This window comes from Globicephala melas, chromosome X, assembly GCF_963455315.2.
Source record: "Globicephala melas chromosome X, mGloMel1.2, whole genome shotgun sequence".
Lineage (NCBI taxonomy): Eukaryota > Metazoa > Chordata > Mammalia > Artiodactyla > Delphinidae > Globicephala > Globicephala melas.
This window is the reverse complement of record NC_083335.1, coordinates 13,766,964-13,777,603: the sequence shown is the minus strand read 5'-3', so window position 1 is coordinate 13,777,603 and position 10,640 is coordinate 13,766,964. Positions and strand designations below refer to the sequence as shown.

At 53.7% G+C, this 10,640-nt stretch overlaps 1 protein-coding gene and 1 pseudogene across 6 annotated transcripts in view; one reads left to right on the top strand and one right to left on the bottom strand.

Moving 5' to 3' along the window:
* Positions 1 to 2,084: 2,084 nt before the first annotated feature.
* Positions 2,085 to 2,439, bottom strand: LOC115847070 (cytochrome c oxidase subunit 7B, mitochondrial pseudogene; annotated as a pseudogene).
* A 5,637-nt stretch (positions 2,440 to 8,076) lies between these two features.
* The window catches only part of HS6ST2 (heparan sulfate 6-O-sulfotransferase 2), a 291,233-nt gene continuing 288,669 nt past the window's right edge, over positions 8,077 to 10,640 (top strand). Inside the window, exons 1-2 of one of the 6 annotated variants that reach the window (XM_060292150.1) lie at positions 8,077 to 8,615; positions 9,473 to 9,991. In XM_060292150.1, the coding sequence (XP_060148133.1) occupies positions 8,188 to 8,615; positions 9,473 to 9,991 (947 nt within the window). In that variant the 5' untranslated portion in view covers positions 8,077 to 8,187. Of the gene's footprint in view, positions 8,616 to 8,794; positions 8,918 to 9,106; positions 9,126 to 9,472; positions 9,992 to 10,640 lie in introns of those variants that run through there. The other 5 variants (XM_060292149.1, XM_030846521.2, XM_060292148.1 and 2 more) reach the window with 5 other exon arrangements.

Here is a 10,640-nt window from a genome sequence, read left to right as displayed (position 1 = left end):
TATGACACTTCCAAAAAATAACACTATCAGATAATGTGGGTGACGTCCCAAGGTTGTGGGCACGTTGAGTTACCCAGTTCGCAGTGTCTCCATCTCTGCTTCCCTCTTTACTAAAATTCAGACTCTGAGCCCCTACCCTCCATCTCCTTCAGTGCTCTCAGAGCAGGTGCATGGACAAACGTGTGTGCGTGCGCGCACGCACACACACACCCACACCCACACCCACACCCACACCCACACACACACCCACACACCATGATCTCTCTCCGCCCAGCTCTCCTGCCTAGGATGAGGACTATCTAAGTCTCTCTCTCTTTTTTTTTTTTTTCTTGCGGTGCGCGGGCCTTTCCCGTGTGGAGCACAGGCTCCGGACGCGCAGGCTCAGCGGCCATGGCTCACGGGCCCAGCCGCTCTGCGGCATGTGGGATCTTCCCGGACCGGGGCACGAACCCGCGTCCCCTGCATCGGCAGGCGGACTCCCAACCACTGCGCCACCAGGGAAGCCCCTATCTAAGTCTCTTGATATTCCATTTGGGGACGTGATCTCTCACACTCTTGGAGCTGGATGAGGATCACTGGGGCAGCGGAGTCACTGTGGAGTTTGACAGATTTGGGTTCAAGTCACAGCTCTGCTACTTCCTAGCTGGGTAGCTGTAACTCTGTAAAACCCAGTTTACTCATCTGTAAAATAAGTACAACAGAAGTAACCACTTCATTGGGCTGCTGAGCATGTTAATTAAAGGAGAGCATGTAAAGTGTTTAGCCACGTGCTTGAAACATAATAGGTGTTGAGTTCGGGAGCTCTCACTGGCATAGTTTGCTAAACATTCTGGAGTCAGCCTGCAGGAGACATGACCGTGGCCATGACATGACCATGGTGCAGAGCACTGGAGCATCCTTGACAAAATGTTGCCCTCCCCTCAACCGCCCCCCATTACAATTCTCACCCTTCATTCATTCCTATCAACTCTTCTCACTGGGGACTTGAATATTGTCTTCTGCATCAGCTAAATCTTTCACAAGATGGTACCCACTGAGGCAACTTTCTTCGGTGGAGATGAACGTTCAACGTGTCTTTTACCAAGTTCATTTTCCCCTGCGGCTCTAATGTTGTAGCTTTCTGCATTCTCAGGCCTTTTGGCGAAATGTGGATTTTGAAAATGTGTACGTAAAAAAGTAAGTCCTTTTCCAGGTTTTGCTCTCAAGCCCAGTTAAGTCTAGTCTGGCTCGCTCTGATTAAAAATTAATTTTCATTTAGTCTGTGACATGTATGATTTCTCTAAACTAATTTTCTCTTTTCCTGGGTGGTTCTTCTAAAACATTCCCCTTCAAGCCCATTTGAGTGACAAAGAAATCCTTTTCCTGGGAGCCACTTTGGCCTCAAGGCTAGCTTCCTCCAAATCCTTTGCGTTGCTCTGAGATATAATTTTCAGCTTTTGTATTTTATTATTCAAAACTGGAACTCCCATGGAGACCAGTCAGGAGATCAGCAATGGGTGTGCTTCTGTCTTGCAAAGACCCCAGAGTAGGCGAACAAGTGGGACGCTGTGGACCAGGCAAGGCCATTCTTGGTTTAGTTATTAGCATTATTAAAACCACCTAGGGCTTTTGTGTCAGCTGGAGGTCACTTCTCAACACTTTTCCCCAGTCCTTCAGTTTTTTTAAAATATAAATTTACTTATTTTATTTATTTATTTTTGGCTGCATTGGGGCTTTGTTGCTGTGCGCGAGCTTTCTCTAGTTGCAGTGTGCGGGCTTCTCACTGCAGTGGCTTCTCTTGTTGTGGAGCACGGGCTCTAGGTGCGTGGGCTTCAGTAGTTGCAGCATGGGGGCTCAGTAGTTGTGGCTCGCGGGCTCTGGAGTGCAGGCTCAGTAGTTGTGGTGCACGGGCTTAGTTGCTCCGTGGCATGTGGGATCTTCCCGGACCAGGGCTCGAACCAGTGTCCCCTGCATTGGCAGGAGGATTCTTAACCACTGCACCACCAGGGAAGTCCCAGTCCTTCAGTTCTTTTTTTTTTAAGTTTTCAAGTGTACTTTGTTTCTACAATCACGCCATATGTTAATGGGTACATAATGCTTTTTACTTGGCATCAATTATGAGTTGATTTTGAAACAATTCAGTATGAAACCAGCTGGGATGATTAGTGTTCTCTCCATTCCTTTGGGGTGACTCTGCAAACAGGGGACAGGTTCCATTCTATTCCAATTTGTGTTGCTGTGTACGCCCATACAGCAACGTGGAAAGTGGCTCCACTGGCTAATACAGCATTACCATATTCGTCATGGAAATCAGGTGCCCGCTTCTGGTGGTTCTGCCTTGCCATTGTTGGCTGAATGCTTCGAACTCCGAGACGATTTAGTGCGTTTTTGGCCAAGGGAAGCATCGTGAAGCTGAAGACAGAAAGGAGGTAACTCCAGTCCTTCAGTTTTGACTTCACCTTCCAAGTCGGTAGAAGCCCGGAAGGCTTATTTTCAAGTTTCTTTCTTACCCACTGCTCTAAGAAAGTTTGCTCCTTATGAAAGTTCTTCTTTTGCTTTTCAGACTCAGCCACTAGCTGGAGGGTCATCTTCGGTAGTGCATTTTTGCCCACACAAAGTGGGGCCCCTCCTCAGCTCTTTTAGTAGCTGGCGTAGCTTAGATCACAGCAAGTGCCTGCTGGGATGGGCCTTCAGCATCATCTAATGCAGGCCCTCAGTTTACCAAGGTCAGCAGCTAAATCCCAGAGACGTCAAGAGACTAGCCCAGGGTCACACAGTGAGCTGGCGGCAGAACTGAGACTCTAACATTGTTTTCTTGGGCTCCGGCTTGGCGCTCTTTTTACTCGGCCACGGTGAACGGGTGTTGGCGGCCCAGCTCTGGCTCATACAGATCGAGCACAAAACTGACTGTGTTTTTCAGTCTGACCGCTGTGGTTTGCTCAGCTGAACAAGTCGAAACTGCTCTGGCCAGATCGACCATTAACTTTTGAAGTGAACGGAGTTGAAAATTAGTGTCAATAATTGACAGTGGGGCTGGCCCTGTAAGTTCTGCACATTCTTGTAACCCTTGACTCTACTCCACCTCAGCTCCCCAAGCATCTCCTCCACTGGCCTGTTATGCATCTTTCATCGTGTCTTATGGTGGGGATCATTCACTGGGGTAATGCACTGCCCTCTTTTTTAAAAAAATTTATTATTTATTTTAACATCTTTATTGGAGTATAATTGCTTTACAATGGTGTGTTAGTTTCTGCTTTATAACAAAGTGAATCAGCTATACATATACATATGTTCCCATATCTCTTCCCTCTTGCATCTCCCTCCCTCCCACCCTCCCTATCCCACCCCTCCAGACGGTCAGAAAGCACCAAGCTGATCTCCCTGTGCTATGCGGCTGCTTCCCACTAGCCATCTACCTTACGTTTGGTAGTGTATATATGTCCATGCCACTCTCTCACTTCTTCCCAGCTTACCCTTCCCCTCCCTGTGTCCTCAAGTCCATTCTCTACATCTCCATCTTTATTCTTGTCCTGCCCCTAGTTTCTTCAGAACCATTGTTTTTAGATTCCATATATATGTGTTAGCATATGGTATTTGTCTTTCTTTTTCTGACTTACTTCATTCTGTATGACAGACTCTAGGTCCATCCACCTCATTACAAATAACTCAGTTTCGTTCCTTTTTATGGCTGAGTAATATTCCATAGATATCTTTTTGAGTTAGTGATTTTTACATTTGGTAGAAGCACTGCCCTCTTTCCCCTCTTTTGTAGATGTCTCCTGCCAGGGGTCATGTGGACATGTCCCACCCCTCGGCGCGATTAAACGGATCAGAGGCTTTCCTCCTCCAGGGGACACCAGCCAGGAGAGCACTGGAGAGGTGTGGAGGGAGGGTGAGAAAAGACAGCAGGTAAAGAAGACGGGTGGGGGCAAAGCCAGCCACCTGTCATTAAATGTGTGTATGTTACTGTTGTGGGAAATGCAGCCAAGAGCTCAAACCAAAGATAGAGTCAAAAGGGAAGAAGAAGGAACATTTCCTCAAGTCTACTCCTTCTAGGAACTAGACTGAGTGCGCCCCAGAGATTATTTTTGTTAACTCATACAACAACCCAGGGAGCTTGTTATAGCCCCATTTTCACGGATAAGAAAGCTGAGGCTCTGAGGGAGGAGCTCAGAGAACCCTGATGAAACCCCAGGCTGATGAGCTCTCCAAGCCTGTGCGCTCTCCTTTTTTAAAAAAAACTCATTTCAGATTGGCTTCCTCTTTACTATACCCCTAAGCCAGCTTTTGGAAGGTACCTGGTCAGGCTGTTTTCTAAGATTGGAGACTGAGGCCCAAAGAAGTGATGTGACTGTCACAGGAGCAGAGTCTGACCTGCTGCCTATGGTGGTTTCCAGGCCTTGGGTCACCATGGCTTTCAAGGCCCTGCCTGAACTGACTCTTCCATTGGCTGTCAGTGAGAAGTGGTGGTGTCACTGTCAGGGAAATGGTGGGCAGCTCCCATCAGGAGAAGGGCAGCCACGGGTCTGCATGTTCAGAGTCGACCGTGAACCCTGGTCCAGTGCTTCTTTCTCTTGCCTTTGCACCACACGTTCATTCAGCATACACTTCACCCCGGCATCATCCTCCTCTTTTAATTCCTTCAGCCCCATGGCTTTTTTTTTTAAAGCTAAACAAATAAAAGTCAATGCTTCGTGGGGGAAAAATAGACAGTGGTTGAGAGTGCTGTCTATAACACACTCAACCTGTTTAGAATATTAAAGCTCGAATTTCAGAGCAGCGCTTTCCGTGAAGCACTGCTGCTCATTCAGTTTGGAGAGACGCATAAAACCAGCAACGAAGTGACTCAATACTTTGCATGCCTTCAATCTTTGTGACAAAAATCGCCTATAATTGAGAGTATGAGCGTTTTTTTGTTTTAAATTAGCGACAGCTGGAAAGACAGCATTGCGGCGAATGCTCAGGCTAAGGGGAAAGCATATTTTTTTTTAGTGTTTTATGCTCTGTATAAAGAATGGCAGCACTTTCTTCCACAGTGAGTTTTCAGTTTCTGTTTCAATTTGAACAGGGGACCCTGCTGTTACCCCTGCCACATAGGCTCAGAACAAGTCCAGCTGCTGATGGCCCGGTGCGCCCCCCCCCCACCATGTGAGTGTCACAGAAAGCAGGGAGGACCATGCTCTCACCTGCAACAAGGCGCTGAGGGTTTGGCAGCACTTTGGCCCTGAGAAAGACAAGAAAAGTGTGTGACTTACCATGTGAGAGCAGGAAAATGCCCTTCAAGGCACAACACCGACTTTGCCTTCTTACAAATAGGGAAGCTGAGCCCAAGAGCGAACAAGTATCTTCCTCGGGGTCAATACAGGGTCTCATTCGCAGCAGTCAACACAAGAAGCCAGGTCACTGGACTCCCAGGCCAGCGCGTTCTCAGCCATCTCCTGCTCTCCTCTCAGACTCCAGCAAAACCAAATGCATATTTGGGAGCGCAGTGCTTAGTATGCAAGCCAGCCTGACCTTTATGTTCCCAGAATCGGCAACGTTTTGTGGAAACCATGGAAGGACAAGGTTCCGGAAAAATAATGAAAAGCACACCACACTGTGGAGACAACCAGAAGCCCTGATCAGACTGTGGAGTCGTCACCTTCCAAGTCCTGAATCCCAAGTATACACACACACACGCACACACGCACACACAGAGACACGCAGCAACTCAGGCTGCCCTAAGAAAGGAGATGCAAAACCACAGACCTGACAATTCAGCCAGTTTGCTTCCTCTCCTGCTCCCCTCCCCAATCTCCAAAATAGGGCTGATTTCTAGAGTATCAGGATCTCTGTTATTCAGTTCCTGAGAGGAACTGGTTCCTGGGAGGTGGGCCTAGCCCAGTGCTGCAAGAGGTCTCGGAACGTCCTGCCAAGGTCCAGGCCTGGCCTCAGGAGAACGTGGCACTTTGGGACACACACAGGAAGAGTTCCCTCTTCTTAGCAGGGAGCCTCCTCACCCCAGGAAGGGTCCTCTGAGACTTGTGGGCTCCCCTACTGCCCCCCAAAGTTTCTTCCCACTTTTAGGAACCCTGATATATGAAATCCACCATGAGAGATTCACTTCTTTCTTTTTCTTATAGCATGAGGGTGGAGGAAAGGCTTGTACATGCAAATATCCTCCAATGAGCTGGTGTATATATTCACACTAGATTGATAGTGACATATCTGATCTCAGAAACCAGACTTCACAGCCCCTTCCTGTTCCTTCTTTGCACAGAGCAAAACCACCAACCTTGCTGCCCTTTGCTCTGAGCGTCGGACTGTATGTGAATGTGTTCCTCTTCGTGACCCAAATGACTAAGTCCCGATTGTTCTCTGTACTGGTTACCACTCTCCCACCCCCACGCAAGGCACTTCCCCATGTTCCAGTCCCACCGATATCTGTTAGAGTAGAAACTCCAGAGTTAGTTGCTGGGGGCATGAACGTGTGACCCACTGTTCCGGAAGTGTTTCTCTGGGGATCCACTGAATGTCATTATGATGGTGTAATGGTTGGGGGGGGGCCTCAGATGGCACCATGAGGAGAGCCACATACTGGAGAGAACAAAGAGGTTGAATGGGTGGCCTGGGAGAAGGTACGGACAGCTGGCAGGCTGAGCTCCTGAGGGACCCTCGTGGCTCCCGTCACCTGCCCTCGCAGACATGTCCTACGAGCCTGGGGGCATCAGGGGAGCTCTCAGGGAAGCCAGGAGGTCTACCTTGTAGGTTGCTGCATCTGGCTCCTTGGTATAAGTCAGAGTGTTCCCCCCAGGATGCTCCGGACAGGGGAAATGCCTGAAATGCAGGTTTCTCAAGAATCCCTCACGCCTGTAGCCAGACAAAGGGTCTCTCACTGTCCCCGGTAGGTTGGGGGCCACATGGAAGTCCAGCCAGGACTGGGGACATCTGGGGCGGGGGTGGGGGAGGTAAGGGCAGGGGGCACAGCTGTGGCATCGCCTGAGAAGAGCCCCTGCCTTCACTGGCCCGTGACTCAGTCAGCACCTCTGAGCTTAGAGCAGCAGGTAAACACTGCCTCATATTTGGAATTGCCCCAGATGGCCAAAAAGGAGGAATTAGTCCTATTTTACGGAAGAGGAACCTGAGGCTCAGGAGGGGCAGGTCATTATCCCAGGGCTGCCCAGCAAGGAAATGACAGAAACTCAGGATCCCCAGACCAGCGCTTGCTGCTTCACTACGCAGAGAGAATAGAAGAGGGACGGAGCAGGGTTCAGTGAGGGCCCAAATGTTCTGAGGGAGATCGTGGGAGAGGCTGTCTCTGGAGGGACTCATCTCACCGGCCCCCACCTCCCAGACAGCGCTGCTCTGAGACACTGCTGCCACCCCGTGCTCCTTCTGCAGTGGTGGGACTAGACAGCGGTGGGCACTCATTCACGGAAATACCAGTTCCCGGTATGCAGCAAGCTCCACCCGAACAATCGGATGGGAACCGTCCCCGAGTCCTGGGGACCTTGTTCTAAATGGACATTCCTACTTTTCTGGCTAATGCTTACATTGCTGGTCCTGCATCTGAAAAGAGCCTTTTGGACACTTGGCTTGAGGATGGTCTGCACCTATTTATTAGAAAAGGTGCTGTTAGGAAATGGATGGCTTCCTGGGTTCAAACGCTGAGGCTCTGCTGTGTGACCTGGGGCACATCCCTTTCCCTCTCTGGGCCTCAGTTTCCTCATTTGTCACATCACCTTGGATTAGATGGCCCCCCTAGGATGTAGTATTTAGTCATGTACGTTCCTTTTAATACACCTTATATGAGTGAAGGCTTCCTGTAAGCACGGGGCTTGGTGCTGAGGATTGAGCAAGAGGAGGGGGAGTAAGGGCCAGTCCCTGCTGTAGAAAAGCTCAAATTCCCATTCTGACACGTTTTTTGGTCATGCTTTTCCTTCATGCTGACTTACCTTTTCAGAAAATGCCCCCGCTTCCGTTGGAGAATGGAAATTGGCAAGGAGAGAGGGAAAAGGTCCAATTTGCGCCTTTGCTATTTTAGGGGAGGTTGAAATTACAGGCCAGAGTGTACTGATGTGCTCACTGGAGTGACCTCCGTCCTCCAAGACAGGAGAAGACCCAGGTCCTCTGCGTGTTAAGTGGTTTGAGCTCTTAGGCGTGAGGCATTATTACATAAATTCAAGCTCGCTCCAGATCCTTAGTACCCTGAGTTGCCTCAAGGGGGTAATGGCACTGCCTGCGTGTGCAGCCCGGGCGCTCGGGCCGCCGTTGCAACCGGAGCGAGAAGCGCCCGCCCGCACCACCTGTCCCCGCCGGCATTCCAGAGTAGAGGCCAAATTGGCAGCAAGCCGGCCCGGATCAGTCGCCGCCTCAGTCCGCGCGGGCCCTCCTAGGGGTGTGTCTCGCGGATTCAACTCCCAGCCGCTCCTGGACGAGCCCCTAAAGGCTTCTTCCTCTCTGGCGGGAGCCGCGCGCGCCCCTCTCTTCGCGCTGCTGGCCCGAGGCCGCCGCAGGCGGATGCACGACCTCAGGAGACGCTGGGACCTGGGCTCCCTCTGCCGGGCCCTGCTCACCCGGGGCCTGGCCGCCCTGGGCCACTCGCTGAAGCACGTGCTCGGCGCGATCTTCTCCAAGATTTTCGGTCCCCTGGCCAGGTACGTTTTAGGCGAAAGCGGGACTCGCGCTCCCGGGCCAGGGCGCGCGGGAGCCGTGCGGGAAGGGAAGGCAGCCTCGAGGGGAGAGAAAGGCGCAAAGTTCCGGCTGGCCCGCGGCGGCCGGGCTCCGGGGCTCCGGAGGGGCGCGGCGCGCGTTTGGCTACGCTGTGGCTCCCTCCCCGCGCTTCCGCGGGCACCCGTAGCGCAGCGTCTCCGCTAGCAAGTCGGGCTGCCGGCGGACCCCCTTCCCCCAGGGTAACTCCGAACGCCTGGCTCCGAGCTCCCTTGAGGCGTCCCCCAAGGTGGGCAACCCGTTGCGGGCAAGAGCAGGGCTTCGGGGCGCACGGGGAAGGAGCCCGAGAGTCGGGCTAGGCGAGGAGGCGGCGGCGTGCGCGCCAAGGGGACTGGGGGCAGAAGCGCCAGGGAGAGTCCGGCGGGCGAAGCAGGATGGGGATGGGAGTCACGGAGCCACCGAGAGTGGAACAAGACGCGCGGGGGCTCGGACCCGTGGTATGAGTTGAGGAGTGGGGCAACCGGGTCAGGCGGGGTCCCACGGGTACGAAACCCCGCGAAGAGGCTCCGGAGAGCTCTGGCGCTGGGAGAGGGCAGGCGGCCAGCGGGAAGGAGTCGGGGGGAGGGGGGTGTGTGCGGCAGAAGCCACAGCGCTGAGCCTGCCGGGAAGGAAGGAAGCGGGGAAGGGCGCCGCCGCCGCCGCCGCCGCCGCGGTGGAGTACTCGGTGCCGAGGGGAGGGGGAAAGGGGCGCTACGGCGGCGCCAGGGGGAGGGAGGCGGTACGGGCGCACGGCGAGCGCGGGCAGAGCTGCGGGATTGACGTAAGGAGCTTGGGTTTCCCCCAGCGTCGGGAACATGGATGAGAAATCCAACAAGCTGCTGCTGGCTTTGGTGATGCTCTTCCTATTTGCCGTGATCGTCCTCCAATACGTGTGCCCCGGCACAGAATGCCAGCTCCTCCGCCTGCAGGCGTTCAGCTCCCCGATGCCGGACCCGTACCGCTCGGAGGATGAGAGCTCCGCGAGGTTCGTGCCCCGTTACAATTTCAGCCGCGGCGACCTCCTGCGCAAGGTAGACTTCGACATCAAGGGTGATGACCTGATCGTGTTCCTGCACATCCAGAAGACTGGAGGCACCACTTTCGGCCGCCACCTGGTGCGCAACATCCAGCTGGAGCAACCGTGCGAATGTCGCGTGGGTCAGAAGAAATGCACTTGCCACCGGCCGGGTAAGCGGGAGACCTGGCTCTTCTCCAGGTTCTCCACGGGTTGGAGCTGCGGACTGCACGCCGACTGGACCGAGCTCACCAGCTGCGTGCCCGCCGTGGTGGACAGCAAGCGCGACTCCAGGCTGAGACCGTCCAGGTGAGTGCGCGCCCGCGGCGGAGCGGGGCCCTGGGGCGCGGGAGCGGACCCGGGCCGCGGCGGACGGAGGGCCGGGAGGCGCGGCTAGCCGCTGCCGGCGACCCAGGGAGCACCTCGGCGCCCCTGCGGTGGCGCCCCGGCGCGCGCGCTCGTGGCGCTGTGGCGGCTGCAGGAAGCTCGTCCGTTCCGACCTGGGACGGCTCCTCTCTCTGCCCGCGGGTTGGCCTGCTTGGCGGCTGGGAGTGCGCGCTAGGGAAGCGGCCAGGAGGCCCGGGACGAGCGCCCCCCGGCCGCCGCCGGGACAGGGTACAGCACGCAGACTCCGCACTGGAGGGCCCGAAAAAACTATGTTCTGAGTGCAGCGTCCCTGAGCTCCTCCAGCCTTTCGCTTCTTTTCTCCGCACCCAGGTTCCCAAGCCTCGTTTCGCTCTCTCTTCTTTCCCGCTCCCGCATTTCCCCTCCCCCCGCCTTTCCCCTCGCTTCCTCTATTTGCCTTTTTCTCTTTTCGCTTTCTCGTGCTTGGGATCTTGGTCAACTCCTGGCCGCTCGCTCTTTCCTTTTCCCTCCGTTTTCCTCTTTCACTTTGTTTCTCGTTCTTTCTTTAACCCTTTTTGTTCTTTCTCTTCTTTCCTGACTTTTGTCGCCTCCC